General features: G+C 38.2%; 1 protein-coding gene across 2 annotated transcripts in view; it reads left to right on the top strand.

The window, feature by feature from the left end:
* The window catches only part of ADAMTS19 (ADAM metallopeptidase with thrombospondin type 1 motif 19), a 241,310-nt gene that overhangs the window by 188,607 nt on the left and 36,884 nt on the right, over nucleotides 1–15,819 (top strand). For both annotated transcript variants that reach the window (XM_058737110.1, XM_058737119.1), the window contains 2 exons: nucleotides 649–806; nucleotides 4,817–4,970. In XM_058737110.1, the coding sequence (XP_058593093.1) occupies nucleotides 649–806; nucleotides 4,817–4,970 (312 nt within the window). The remainder of the gene's footprint in view (nucleotides 1–648; nucleotides 807–4,816; nucleotides 4,971–15,819) is intronic.

The raw sequence follows: 15,819 nt of genomic DNA, 5'->3' as shown, positions 1-15,819 counted from the left end.
CTTCATTCGTCCCACACGAGTTCCAGCGAATTCCAGTTAGATTAGAAGTTCAATAAAGGCAGATAACATATTTATAATTGTTAATTTGGGGAGGTCCCAGAAGTTTTGAGCATTTCCTACTTTATAGCTGATAGCTGATAACTGTTCAGTCATGATGAAATATTATACAAGAAAAAGGTTCTTCCATGAGGTATTTGAAGCTGGGTACTCTTGGTCACTGTTACAGAAGCCTAAATTGATGCAACATTTGTGAAAATCAATTTAAAAATATTTTTCACAGTCTTTAAATGTTTAACGTATTTGGGTCTGTAATTCCAAATCTGGGATTCTGTCTGAGACAAATATTCAGATATACACATTATACGGTACATTTATCTGAGCATTATTTATAATATAAAAAACTTGGAGATGGTCAAATATTCAATCCATGAAGATTAGCTTAAACAATATTTAGGAAGATTTATTGGCTTACCTTATCAAAACATTTTCATAGAACTATGACATAAAAGCCTTCAATTAACCTTCACATACATGTCTCCTAGAGAATTCAATTATGTGGAAGAGTCTGGAAGTTTCAATTAAAAAAAATCATTTGAAACAAAATAAGGACATGTTCAACTGTCATAATATTTTTGAACCTCTTTATAGCTCTACGAGACACTGGAAAGCAGTCTATTAATAGTGACTGGAAGATTGAACACTCGGGAGCATTCAACTTAGCGGGCACTACTGTTCATTATGTAAGACGAGGCCTCTGGGAGAAGATGTCCGCCAAAGGTCCTACCACATCACCTCTACACCTCCTGGTATGAGGGGACAAACTGATGACATTGCATAATCAGATTCCTATGGCAAAGGGCTTTCCCAATATACCTTGTCTTATCTTTTTTCCAAGGTCGAATTGTCAGGTAGACATTCAAAATTATCTAAGAGGTGGGTTTTTAGGTTTTCATTTTAATGTATTCTAAATCATGATGTCAAAGCCAGAAATTACTGGGGGAAGAGCAAGATGTTTTAGGGAATTCACGGACTCAAAGTAGAAGCAAATCATCAGGCAAGAAGGAGCCTATTTTTTCTAAAAGAGGAAGTTTACTAACAGCATCTTAGTGAATCGCTAACCAGAGTGGATGTCTGTAAAGACAGTGTTATAGTGTGGCCAATCACAGCATTTCAAGCATCAATGGAATGGGCATTTTCTGAATCTATATAAAATGCCTTTGATAAAATGATATCCTCCCTGGGAAAAGATTTGGTAAACATGTCTAACAGTGCTTCCAATCACCCTCTTCTGTTCTCTTATAGGTGAATTGATTCCTGTAAAGAATTAGGAAAATTTGAGTGTTTCTTACTACCATGTAGTAAAAGACTCAGTATGAGGCAGGACCGAGTATGAAGTGAAGGGAGCAGAACGCTGGGGCTCTGTGTCCCAGCTGGTGGCCGGTTCACATGCCCCTTTTGACCTTGATCTTTGCAGTCACTGGTAATGGCTTGGTAGCCAAGCACTCACTGCACGGCTGGCATGTTCTCCATCTTAGTGGCAAAGTCTGAAATTCAGACATTTCAACACCTCCTTAAGTCCACACATAAAAACAACTCTAAAACACGATCAACTGACTGTTTATTTGGAGTGTAGTGTGCCACATTACTTAATATCGGCACACAATTCAAGTTTTGAATTTGTCTTCAATTGGAGACATCTGTGTTGCTGGTCTAGGAGCCAGAGGTTCAAATCACATATCAGCCCGTTTGCTTTTTCTGCTTTAATGTTCCTGCAGATCACCTGGGGTTCTTGTTCAAATGCCCATTCTGATGCGTTTCATCTGGGGTGGGACATGAGCTCTGCGTTTCTGACCAGCTCCCAGATGATGTCACTGCTGCTGGTCCAGTGACCACATTTCAGATAACAGTGTTTCATGGAACTGAAATCGTAGACCTTACCAACAGGAAGGAAGGGAGCCAAGTGAGATGCATGGGGACCTTCTGCTCCAGATCTTAATAGTAATGATCATACATACCACTCACTGAGCCCTGAGTCAGACACTGTTCCAAAGGGCTTTGCATTCATTAAAGCATTTAATTCTTACAGTAAAACTGAGTGATATGTATTATTACTGTTCCATTTCACAGATTAAAAAATAAACTTAGTATGAAATAGGTTAAGTAATGGGCACAGCGTCTCACCGTAAGTCATTCAGCTATGAATAAACCAGGTGTTAATCAGTCTCTCCTGATATAAAGCTTAGATGTAAGTTCTTCACACCAGACAGCATGGGATCATAAGTATACATATACTTTCAATCATTATGTTCTTCATCTCCTCACAGTTTCTTTGGATCCTGTTATTTAATTTGAATTGGAAACTCCACTCTGTGCCCTATGCCATCTGGAGAAAGAAAAAAAAAGTGACTTAACCAAACACTGTATGACCAATATCTGGCTCTTTCCATGATTGGGTCACTTATAATAACAACATTATCAACAACAAACCAATTTTTAATGCCTGGGTTGCAGAAAATGCCACCGGGTAACCTGCCTTATATGAATGTAACCTACATTTTTTATGGAACAAGACCGGTGCTCTTTATTAAGTCTCTAATTCAAAATCTTAAAACGGTCTGTGAGATCTCAGTGTTGGGCAGAGGAGTTTCCTTGCTGCAGAATCCTTAATCTGCCTGGTAATTACCAAGGTTTTTCCTGGAAGCATGAAGCATAATTAAAGTCAGTGAACTATGTCTAAAAGAAGGCATCTATGTGACCTGGATTTATTCAGTAATCCAAGGGAAACTGCACTTCTAAGATATTTTTCTTTAATGAGTATTACAGATTGAAAGCCGGTACTGAATTTTGAAAGGCAATACCTTCTGCTGCCATGCTTCAAAATGTGCCCCTCAACTGTAACGCGGTCACACTTTCCTTCTTGCAGAGATACACTGCCAAACTCAGATGGTTTAAGAGCGAGCTAATGATTTTGTAGCCAATGTCTTTATTTTAAATGGCATTAGATATTCAAGGACAATCTAAAGTTCTATCAATGAAAAGGTAGTTTTTTAAAGAAAAAGAGACATGTTTTCATTAAATTAAAGAAGTTGGCAAATAGCTGTAATTTATGTTCCTTTTATCCCTTTAAAAACTATGTAATAGTCTGGTTATGTCCATAAACAAGATAAGTCAATCTCTATCTCTCTCTCTCTTAACTCATTTAGCCCCAAGTCACTTATAGCTGGCAACATCAAATGCGATATTTAATGCCAAAATCAACACTGTGAACACACGTTATGTGTACGTGAATTTAAAAACTATTATTTTTATTATTGATACAACTGATTTATAATTCCAGTATGTTAGTTCCCAGATCCATATATTAAAATATATCTTAGCATTTCTGTTGATATATTGAGCAGAATATTGAGGGAAAAAAAGCAAAGAAAATTAACCCTGGGCTCATGTAATTTTTTTTCCCATTGAGTGTTAACTGTAAATTACCTGTCATTACAACTCCCTTGATAGAGGTTTAATATCCAACAAAGTTATTTAATAATTTAACAAAATATAAATTTTAGATAATGTTTTATGCATGATATTGCATTTTATAGATTCTCAGATTCAAAGAAGTAATATGTTCCATGGGGTTGACATATTTTGTGTAAATGTACTTCTAAAGGAACATATATTCTCATTCATTCTTTGATTTAAAATGAATATACTTCAGGCATTTTTCTTTCATTTATTTTATTTTATTTTTTATTTTTTAAAAGTTTTTATTTTTTTAAGTTTATTTATTTACTTACTTAGAGAGATGGAGGGAGAGGCAGAGAGAGAGAGAGGGGGAGAGAGAGAATCCCAAGCAGGATCCACACAGTCAGCATAGAGCCCGATGTGGGGCTCAATCTCACAAACCATGAGATCATGACCCAAGCTGAGATCAAGAGTCAGATGCTTAACCTACTCAACCACCCAGGCACCCCTCTTTCATTTAAAATAGACATGATTGCCCAAGATGATGTCATTCTAATCTTGGCACTGGGCACCAGGGAGGAGCAAAACAGACATGGTCTCTGCTTATGTGCTAGTCCAGTGTGGCCCAGTGTGCAGTTATCCTCATGCATTTTTCTTGGTTTGTTGCACTGTTTACATACGTGTACCTAACTGTACCATTAGTAAGTTAATATTTATTAAAGAGTTCATTTTAACATAAATTTCTTTTCAAATGAAATGATCTTTGCTGCAAATGGAAAATCAGTAATCTTGCCAAAATTGGAAGTTAACTTTAAGCAACATGGAAAAATATTGTTGTTCTCTAGTTAATTTAGACGTTCTCTATCCCTTCTGGGGTGAAGTGATTCCCAAAGTCTTCTATCCTCTTCCTCTACCAGTGACACAGGGACTTTCTGTCCATCTTTCTGTTTTATATGAGTGGAAGGTCTACGTTTGACATTAGATTGTGGCTTATCTCTTGAAGTTAGGTAGGACAGATAGCCCCATCCCCTCCACTAACTTCATCTTCTACATGTATCATAATTTGGGAAACTGTCTAGTCCATTCATAGATCATTAAAAAAAATGATCTGGTATCTCTGACCTCATTAAGTGGGCCGTTTTTCATGTTGTCTTTAGCTCAGAGGTAAACGTGTAACACCAGTCTTTTCAGAAGTATGACACTTCGATGATTTCAGTAATAATGTCACAATTCTGCATGTAAAAAGAGCATGCACACCATGTAATAAGTGTTTTAAGATATCAGTATCCTTGGTATTAGACTTCACATTGTCTGTGCTCTCCTTTAACCCATCTGCCTTGATCACTCTCATATATTATAGGTGCTGCTATTTCAAGACCAAAATTATGGTCTTCACTATGAATATACTATCCCGTTGGACCCTCTTCCAGAGAATCAGAGCTCAAAAGTACCCGAACCCCTTTTCATGTGGACGCACACAAGCTGGGAAGATTGTGATGCCACGTGTGGAGGAGGTGAAGGATTTTCCAATATTTATCTTACCAAAACTGTAGTTGTTTTCTGATTACTCACTGAGTATTAAGACAGCTCTGCAAACCCTTCTCTGAAATTCCAAGCTCCATAAAGGAATGGAACCTGAAAGGTTTTTGTGACACATTTGGCCCCTAAAAGCCGAACTCTTCTGTGGCACAATTGGACGTGAATTGAAAAAAGGCCATTTACAGTGATTCATTGTATTGCTTTGCGTAAATATTAATGCATTTGCTTGCAGGGTTGCCCTAGACCCCACACAAGCTGTCCCATCATGCATCATGCTTTTATAGTTACTTTCTGTATTTACTTTTTAATTTTCTAGAATCTTAACAGCTTCAAATTCTGGAGTACCTCTACCCATGAGAATTGTAGACCCGCAATAAATATAAGGGTGCTGTGAAGGAGCAGCCTCAAGCTTGCTTCTTTGCCGTCTGCATACTTAGGGTGACTAGACGGAGCACATGGAGGACATCATTTCATTCCCCCCACTGCTTTCTTCCGATTTTTCAAAAGTATATGTCACTATTTTCTATAAAATACGGATGTATCCCGAAACTTCACTCACAGGTTTTAAATTATTTTTTCATAGTAGAACTTAAGGAGGCAAAAGCCCAAAATTACCTCGGCCTAAAATGTGAGCCTGGCAAATCACTTAATCCTACTAATGAGATCCTTGATTCCCAGAGATTCAACAGATTGTCACTCTCAGAGCCCGTTAGGCCAAGGCAAGATCTCAGGTCATGAGCAGCATAGTATTTCCGTTGTGCTTTGTACCTCATAACACATTTTCTATAGTTCTTTAGTAAGAGCTTCTTTTGAAGGCTAAAAGGAAATATTCTATTCAATTATACCAAAATATAGACAAGTGGAATATCAGTTTTGTTTTCTAGGCAAAGAAACTGTTGATATACATAGCCTAAGTGTGCTGTGGCAGGAGCAGGCAAAGGTACAAACCAGACTAGCATGTGGGGGAGAAGGTTTGGGGGAAAAGGAAAAGGAAAATATACAATACAAAGAAGTAATATAGTTTCAAAATGTGAAGAATACACTCGATGAAAATTAAGCAAGAGAGAAAAATAAATACGGGTTGGGAGTTGGGAGGGGGTAGGTGCAGAAAATAGTCTGAGAAGGCCTCAGTGAAGAGACCACACTGATTTAAAAATCTGTAGTGACTATGGATGGGCACAAGAGGGTGTCTGGTGGGGTGTCCGGTGGGAATGGGTTCCAGGCAAAGGTTCTGAGGTGGGAGTAGAGCTGGAATGCTCCAGGAATAGCAAGAATGCTAGCATGGTTCTCCTTTACTGAGTGATGTTATGTGCCGTTAGAGGATTTGAATAGAGAAGTGGCTTATTCTGGTTTATGGTTTAAAAAGGTTTTTCTATGTCTGAGTTGAGAATAGATGGAATTAAAGAAAAGAGGAGAAGTGGATCAACCAGAAAGTTATGGCAATAATCTAAGAAAGAGATGATAGTAGTTTGGCCACAGTGGTAGCAGTAGACATAGGAGGAAGTGGTCAGGTTCTGTATATTTTTTTTTTTAATTAAATTTTTTTTTCAACGTTTTTTATTTATTTTTGGGACAGAGAGAGACAGAGCATGAACGGGGGAGGGGCAGAGAGAGAGGGAGACACAGAATCGGAAGCAGGCTCCAGGCTCTGAGCCATCGGCCCAGAGCCTGACGCGGGGCTCGAACTCATGGACCGCGAGATCGTGACCTGGCTGAAGTCGGAAGCTTAACCGACTGCGCCACCCAGGCGCCCCAGGTTCTGTATATTTTTTAAAGTAGAATCAATAGAATCTGTTGAAAGGCTAGATGTGGAGTGTGAGAGAAAGAAAGATGTCAAGGATGACTGTGATGGGTTTGACCAAGCAACTGGCAGGACAAAGTCACCATCAACTTACCTAGGAAAGCCTGTGCAATAGCAGGATTAAGAAAGAGTTTGATTTCCAACAGAAGTGTGAGATCCCTATGGGACATCTAAGTGTGACATCAAGTAAGATATGTAAGTTGGGTGGCCGGGAGAGAAGATCAGACTAGAGATAGAAAATATATGGTAGGTATTCTAAAATGCTGAGGCTCAAGTGACCTAAGGAGTGAGTGAAGAGAGAGAGACACTGCTAAAGGATTGAGTCTTGGGGCACTCTACTCTTTAGACTTCAGAGAGAGAAGGAAGCAGCAAAGCAGGTTAAAATGAGTAACCACCATCATAGGAGAAGAAGCAGGCAGAAGAGAGTGCTTTCATGTAAAGTAAGTGAGAAAGTGTTACAAGAGGGATAGAATGATCAACTCTATCAAAAACTAACAGGTCAAAAATACTGTAGACTGAAAGTTGACTATTATATTCAAATATATTTATTATATTTTTAGATGTATTTACTTTATTTAAATATATTTATTATTATATTTTCAAATATATTTATTTTATTTAAATATATTTATTATATTTGAAATGTAGAGTCCAATGATGATCCTGACAAAAATAATTTTAATGAAATAGTTGAGTCAAAAGATTAAATAGAGTGGATTCAAAAGAAAATAATCATGGTGTGAACTGGAGAAAAGACTCAAAGTAACTCAGGAAATCTTGCTGAAAGAAGAAAACAGAAATGTGGCAATAGCTGGAGGGGACTGTGAGTCAAAGAGTTTGTTGTTGTTTTTAATAAGGGAGCCTATATATGATTGTTTGCCAATGTGCATTTTCTAGAATAGGACAAAAAACTAGTGATGCAAAGGAGAGAGCAAAAAAAAATGCTGTTGTGATATCCTTGAGTAGGCAAGATTGGATAGAGGGAGTAGTTGACTCTACCTAGAAATATGGACAGCACATCCCTCATAACAGGAGAAAGGACAGTATCTGAGCAGCAACAGGTGTCACGAACTTATCCTTAAAGAGCATCTTGCTGAGCATGAAGGTGGAACAGAAGATATTAGAATTTTGAAGAGTGATGTGAAATGGTCACTTAAGACAATGAGAGAATGAATGAATTGGGTCCGTGTATTTTGATTTTTCTTTTTTTTTTTTTTTTTAATTTTTCCAACGTTTTTTATTTATTTTTGGGACAGAGAGAGACAGAGCATGAACGGGGGAGGGGCAGAGAGAGAGGGAGACACAGAATCGGAAACAGGCTCCAGGCTCCGAGCCATCGGCCCAGAGCCTGACGCGGGGCTCGAACTCACGGACCGCGAGATCGTGACCTGGCTGAAGTCGGACGCCCAACCGACTGCGCCACCCAGGCGCCCCATGTGTATTTTGATTTTTCAATAGCTTTCATGGTTCACTTGAAGTTAACGGTCATGAATTTAGTTTGACTCCAGTCATCATAATAATATGTTGCCCTCCAGCTGTGTACAGCATTTAGATACACTTGTGAGTAAGTTTGGAAATTGCCAGGTGAGTATAATAAAATGAGAGAACATGGTCCCAAGGTTGAATGCAAGGAGTTGAAAATGGTTGACCGTGGAATTTAGTTGTATAAGGAGGAAGGTAAAGGTATGAGGGGATTGAAAGACAGTAGAAAGGTGGTAGGACTGACAGACGACACAGCTCAGTGGGGCTAAAGAACTTTTAGACTTGGGGTACTCAAGAAGGACTGGAAGTACAGGAGATGGTGACAGAAAATAGAGGTTAGGTTATAGAGGGGTTATAGTTTTGGTAATAACAGAATGATGAAAATTGGTGGCTTGAGTAATGTGAAAGGCAAGATCTCTGGGTAGGGATCCATTCAAATGAATACTGTAAACACAAAAATAGTGCCAGGGGCAGTGTTAGCAAATATCACAATCACCTAGAAGACAAAATCTTAGAGAGAGGGAGTGACCTAGGAGTTGATGCAGCAGCAAGGAAAATGTGTCACAGAGTCTGATCCAAAGGTGTAGGTTTAAAAAGAAGAAAGGGAAGATGGTCTGGTCATAGCAGTGAAGAGCTTGGACAGCCATGCCACCTCTCCGTCCAAAGGTGTGGGACCTAAGTAAGAAAATGGCCACCCAGCTGGAAGTACAACAAACAGTACCCTCAGAAGAGAGGGGGAAAAGGTGGCAAGAACATGTAGAGGTACAGAGGATGGGGAAGAGGATTCCTGCCAGAGAGCTCGGAGCCTTTGGGTTCCCAGCCAACTGCTAGTACACTGGCCCTCTCAGGTAGCCAGAGCAAAGGCAACATGGGGGACAAGAGAAGGAGAAGACACAGGACATACTTTGCTCCTGAGGATATAGAGTAATTACAGGAAAAGGATGTCAAATTGCTCTAGCAATTATAAAAAATGCTACCAGTCATCCTTGCCACAGTGAAGTTTTCATTGGCCATGTTTCTCCAGGGACCCCATTATCGCCAAGTGACTTGGGATCCTCTGCCCCCCTGTCTTCTCTTGCTAGTGCTCCCATAAACACGCAAAGTCCTGTTCCTCTGTTCCACCCATTCTTTAGTGATGCCAGGGCCCATTACAATTAGGGGGTTCTGCTTTATATCCTCTACCCAAATAAAAACCAGAAGCAAAATTAGAAACAAATACATTTGCAATGAAAATCTGTACAGTTAGAATTTTCTCTTTAATACAACTCAGATAAGGAAGACCCGCCCCCATCCAATGGTGAGCTGCAGGGCAGTAGAGTGATGACAGGGTTGATAGTTCTTGTTAGACCCCTGAAAGGCATTCATTAAAATCTGTTTGTATTTGAAACTCTAAACAGAAAAATGTTTGCCCAGTAAATTTCGTTTTCCTCATTTTCTTTCTTTCTTCTGCAATTGCAACCAAATAGGAGCTACATTAGAAGTAAACATACAGAATTTGTCAATCCTCATTTTGAATAAACAAGTTTACGGGGGAGGGGTGGTTAAATTTTTTTTTCCCCAAAATCACATTCATTACAATCTAGATTGTGTTTTGCCAATTGCCAAACCTTAAGGAATAGAGATTTGCTACGTCTAGATATTCTTAAACATAACTTATTAATTATCAATATGAGAAAATTTAAATGTGTAGAGATTAAGGGACTTCCCAAGGCCACATGCCCTGTGGGAATAGAGTTCAAGTTAGAATCCAGGACTCCTAAACTCAAATCTTCTCTCCTCCTCACATCATATTTTCTTCAAGAGCAGCTCAAAAGGCTTAATGTCATTTCTTTTCACAAAATAGGTCAGGTCCCTTAGAGATCATATAAGTTTTGTTTTGATTCAAAGAGATGTTTTACTGAATCTGTTCAATGGGAAATTAGATATGTTTTTGTTTTTATTTTGTAAAATAAGTCCTAATTATACCCAGTCTTTATATGATTTGCGCTCGCACAGACCTTCTCTCTCAAATCTGTTCCACTGTGTTCATTCAACAGTTTTCAATTATCTCTATGTTAATAGGGTAAATATTACTTTCAATGCCAAGATATTTCTGGGCTTTTGGTATTATTTTCCTTTGCAGTTCATAAATAAAGTGGATGGACAGGAGTTCAGGAATCGTATCTTTTCGAACTTCGTATTGTCCATTTTATAGCCAGAAAGAGCTCTGTAATCTTTCAGCATATTCATGAATTAAAGGAGAGTCAGTTCAAAGCACAGAACATTGGAAACAGATTCATGCAAAATTTATCTTCAACAGCAAAGACGAATAATAGCACTATTTTACTCCGCAGGACTATATTAAGCAAGAGCAAATAAAATATCACAGAGCTGTATAAAATTTCAATGTTTGACATGTTATTTTTTGGATTCTGTTGTAAGGCGTTAGATTGCCAGCAATACGGGGGGAAAAGAAATTTTTGAAAGGTCCCTACTATCAGGTAGCTAAATTTTTATTGTAATGATCTTTTATGTCAGCGTCTCAAAACTGTTTTAGACTGAAAACCCAAATTAAAGTTAATTCACCGTGCAATATAGTTTTATTAATACTCGTTATTACAAGATATAAAAAGCCTTTAGAAGGAATATTTTTAAATGTCAAATGGATGTTGATGATCTCAAGAAAAATTTTCTAACACAGTAACATGTATGCTTTTTGACATCATCTTTTCAAATTCTTTTTTATTTTTTTTAATGTTTATTCATTTTTTGAGAGATGGAGACCTAGTGTGAGTGGGGGAGGGGCAGAGAGAGAGAGAGAGAGAGAGAGAGAGAGACAGGATCTGAAGCAGGCTCCAGGCTCTGAGCTGTCAGCACAGAGCCTGATACGGGGCTCAAACCCACTAACTGAGATCATGACCTGGGCCAAAGTCGTACGCCCAACCGACTGAGCCACCCAGGCGCCCCTTGTCTTTTCCCATTCTAATGATAGTTCTAGAAAAATTTGGAAAGGTGTATCATTTTGTATTTTTGCATTGGCCACTAAAATGGGGGCCTTTTATTTTCAAACAGCTTAAAATGTATTTGGGAAATAAATGTTTACTTTGCATTGGTGTTCTAAAACATCTAAAAACTCTTTGAAGGACTGTTTTAAATTTATTTTGGCACCTCAGATGTAAGGTTTACTGGATCAAGTTCTTTTTGACATAAAAGGCCTGTTTTAAGTACTCTTGGAGTTCAGAGGCATTAGAGGTGTATCATTTCTTAATATCTGAGGGGGTATGTGGAATTAGCATTCCAAATACTGGATACAATAACTGTATTACTCTAGAGTTTATTTTGAGCTAGTGGATGAATTAATGATATAAAACCTAGAATAAGGACTCCAGAATTCCATTATCCCTTTTGAAATAAATAAATAGTTAAACATGCTTTTAGGAAGTCTAAAGAGATACAATTTGAAGGGAACAAAGTAGGTCAAATACCACATTCTTCACATAGTCCAAGCCCTACCAGCTGACAACTCTCATTGTTGGCCTTGTATCATGAGATCCTTCAGACACAGCTTTCCTTGTGCGTGAACAGATTCTGAGGAGGATCCAAGCCTCCGGGTCCAAGTTGATGAGACGTCTCCGAATAGAATACCCATACCTTTGCACTGGTACAGTTTGTTTCCATTTTTCCATCTTAAAGGCACATTGCATGCACCACAGTAAATGTTATTAGTTGACGAAAATGCACCAAAATATATTTTTTATTCTCTTCATTATTTTACTTGAATATTATTTAACACAGTTTTGTATTCCAGTTTCTTTAATAAGAACATTTTATATTAATGTAAACTTTTTATCAACTTGAATTTTGATACCTACGTTATAATTCATTGACTGAAATTGCCATAGGTAACTGTGCCCCACAGTTTCTCATGTGGTTTGCCAATGACTTTTCACCATTTTAGGAAGTCTTGAGATGAACCTCTTAGCACAGAAAGTACTTTGGTCTTGACTTACATGCTGATATAGCACTCATTGATTCCTTTACCAATACTGAATGTGGAGTCAGTATTGCTAAGTGGTCCAATGATGAGTGCTTTCTTCTTTTAAAGAATTCACTGTTCATTTAGTAGGGGCCAGATAATAGTAAAATCACTACACAAAGTGATATGGGAAGATGTAAAAAACTTTCCAGGGCTATGCCTAGGTGCAAAGGCACTCAGGTTTGTGAGAATGTTTATTTCTGGGGTGTAAAATACGAGGATCAAGGAGTGGGAAGTAATTTGACCATTTTCTACTTTTTATAGAAAGAAGCTAGTGCATGAAAGTCCTTGAGTGTTATGCTAGGACTCAAGTTAAATTTATCTTGGAAGTTATGGGATCCCATTAAACTACTTATGTGCATGGAAATGATAAGTTCACTTTGGATTATATATTGGGTGTTGAAAACAATACAAAATAAAAATATTTTCATTAAAAAAAAGATGAAATAGTCATTTTAATATTAAGCCCAAGCCCTGAGGGAAAATTTTTACAGAAATGTCAAAAAATGACGAAGAATCAAATGGAATGCACAATTTTGGAAGTTGACCAAGTTAGCAATTGTATGCCTAAAGAAACCCCTGCATTTTACATATTTCTAAGGAGTGCTCAGAGAAGAGCCCTTCATCCTTATGAAAATATATTTAATTTTGGGTTACTTGCTTGCTGGTCATTGTGAGTTCAATAGAAAATAGATAATTTGAGAGAAAATTATAAAGACCAATGACTATATATAATCTCTGTCTTGTAGAGGTCCACAGTTTTATTTAAAAGTTTGGAACAGGGGCTCCTGGGTAGCTTGGTCGGCTAAGTGTCTGACTTCAGCTTCGGTCATGATCTCACTGCTCATGAGTTCGAGGCCCGTGTCAGGCTCTGTGCTGACAGCTCAGAGCCTGGAGGCTGTTTCGGATTCTGTGTCTCCCTCTCTCTCTGATCCTCCCGCATTCATTCTCCATCTCTCTCTGTCTCAAAAATAAATAAATGTTAAAAAAAAAAAGTTTGGAACATCTAATAAGATAGAATTTCACCTACATATACTGAAGCACTGAACACATTCCCAAGAACGTGTTTCCACATTTATGGTGCCAGTTCTAGAAATGTGATCTATGTGGATAGAATATAGTTTTATTAAAAATATCCATTTCATGGGGTTAAATATAGAGCATAGAAAGAAGATCAGCTTGTATCTGAGACTGGAAAAGAAGGCACATGTATCTAGTCTTTGTTAAGTGTCTTCAGAGAACAGAGTCAGTAAATAAAAATCACCCTTCATTTTCAGGTTTTGCCCGAATTTGGCAATGAGACCAATTGCTTAATGGTCATCTTCTTGTATTCATAATTGTATTCAAGGCATCAAAACTGATTTCCCCAAAACCGATTTAACAGGAATGACCTAGAGGTGAAGTTAATTGCCGTAAAGCAAGTAATACACTGTCAACAGCTTCCAGCTACTCATGGCTCAGGCGGAAAGCCAGTTACTTCATCACTTTGGGTCCGTCCCTAGGTTCCACAGTACGGGATGCATTGTAAATACTGCTATTAGATGCTAGAATGGAAATTTCCTGTGTTGGCTGGAACATAAAAATATATAAAAGAAAAAAGTCAAACAATAACATTTCCATATGGCTTGAAGATCTAGTTGTATTTTCATAGGCATAGTGTGCCTGTAGCTGAGCAATAGATTTCTTCCCCCTGATTCTATTGTTTTTGTTCAATGAAATTTTTTAAAAGTAGGGCCAAGTCTATCCTCTCTGCCAAAAAACGTATGATGTGAGCTTCCTTGCTCCAGTGTAGATGGAAAAGTCCCAATTCATCATCACATGCCTTTCCATTTTCCTTGAACACCAAGGTGCTCCCTGAAATGAGATAGAAACCTATGTCTCTTTTGACATATCAACACTTGTCCTCGAAACATTTTTTTTCAATAGCTTCATATGTGAGCTCTGGGGTAGTATAACTAAAGTTATGCATTTCCTGAGGAAAGGAAAGAAATGCAGTGTAATTAGCCCTGAGTTATTTACTGCATGACTACATACATGTTCACAAAAGCTTTCTGGATACCGTCTGCTAGTCATTTGTGTGTGTGTGTGTGTTGTATTTGGCAGAAAGCCACTCTTTAAATTAGTTTAGGCAACCACATCTATTCTGCAAAATAGCGTCTTAGGAATTTGAAGGCCTTAAATTCGATTTTAAAACTAACATTTATATTTGATGAAAGGAACGTGTATTTTAATCCTGCTTTTAAGTGGGCACCATCATAATGTAGAAAGTGTTACTTACATATGTTCGCATTATACAGAACTTGCATAATATCTATTTAATTGTGCATCAGGTCATAAAGGTGCACCTGGAACATGGGAAACTAGGAAGAAGTTACCCAGAACTCTGTGTCCCGATTATTTACACTTAGGTAACTCCTACCTTCTGAGGCCAGTTTTTTTTTTCTGCAAAAAAACGAACATAAGCCATTTCTGCTTTTCTAGCAATTTATTTGAAAATTGAAGTTGGTGGTACTGAACACTTCTGTGATTACATGTAATGTCGCACTCCACCCTTCTTGGCCTACCTGGGAATAGCCTGGACAGCCCCTAAGCATTTACCTCCAGCATAAAATGTTGTCTTTTATTCTACCAGTTGGCATCAGCTTGCCTGAACATGTGAGGTACACAGGTCAGGGCCAGGACTTCTGAGGCAGAGATGTTCATTCAAGTAGGCAGCTGACCATAAAGTCCTTAGCCTGGACTCTGCAGTTGAGCTCACGTTCTATTTGCCAAGCTGGGAAAGGGCCTTTTACATGCCTGGCACTATGTTGTCTATATGGAGCTCCCATAGAATAAGCTGTATTGCACCGGAATTCTCCAGACCGGGAATAGTTTGGTCAACATTGTGCTACTTGTACTAGAAAATAAAACTGAAGACCTAAATGATTTCAATAACATGATATGCAATAATCACAGATATAATTGTTAGTTAATACACACATACACACACATACGGGGGTGGAGAGAGAATCCTTTTTGTATACTACAAATTGTCATGGGACTATGCTCAGTGTTGTTGAGAGGCAGGTGAAGGGAAGATCCTCAAGCCCAACAACTGTTCTTTGCCTTCTACTGGGCCACCTTGTTGCTCCTCCCCATCCCCCATTCAGGTCAAAGCAAAAGATACTAAAAATTACTCAAAGTAGCTCTCTGTCTACATTCCTTCTTTTCTTCTTTCTTGATGCCAGCCTTCCCTGTCTGTCAGTTAAATCACAGAGTGACCTCTGTGCCACCAGCCCAGCCTGTCGTATTTGGCATGACTGTCATGAATGCTCTGAGTTTCCTAATTACCCATTGCATGACAGTCACGGGACCCTAACTAATGGCCTTTCAGTAGAGACCCAGAAGACTTGAGATTATTTTCTTAATCCTTTATGACCCATCTGGCCTTAAAATTGTTAGTAGATGTAATTACTTTATAATGTCAAACAATAAGTTAAATTAGGTTATTAAATCTTATGTAGATATTTAGACTTTTATAGAGAAA

Source organism: Neofelis nebulosa, chromosome 1, assembly GCF_028018385.1.
Source record: "Neofelis nebulosa isolate mNeoNeb1 chromosome 1, mNeoNeb1.pri, whole genome shotgun sequence".
Classification (NCBI taxonomy): domain Eukaryota; kingdom Metazoa; phylum Chordata; class Mammalia; order Carnivora; family Felidae; genus Neofelis; species Neofelis nebulosa.
The sequence above is the reverse complement of the archived record's forward strand: the minus strand, read 5'-3'. Positions and strand labels throughout refer to the sequence as shown.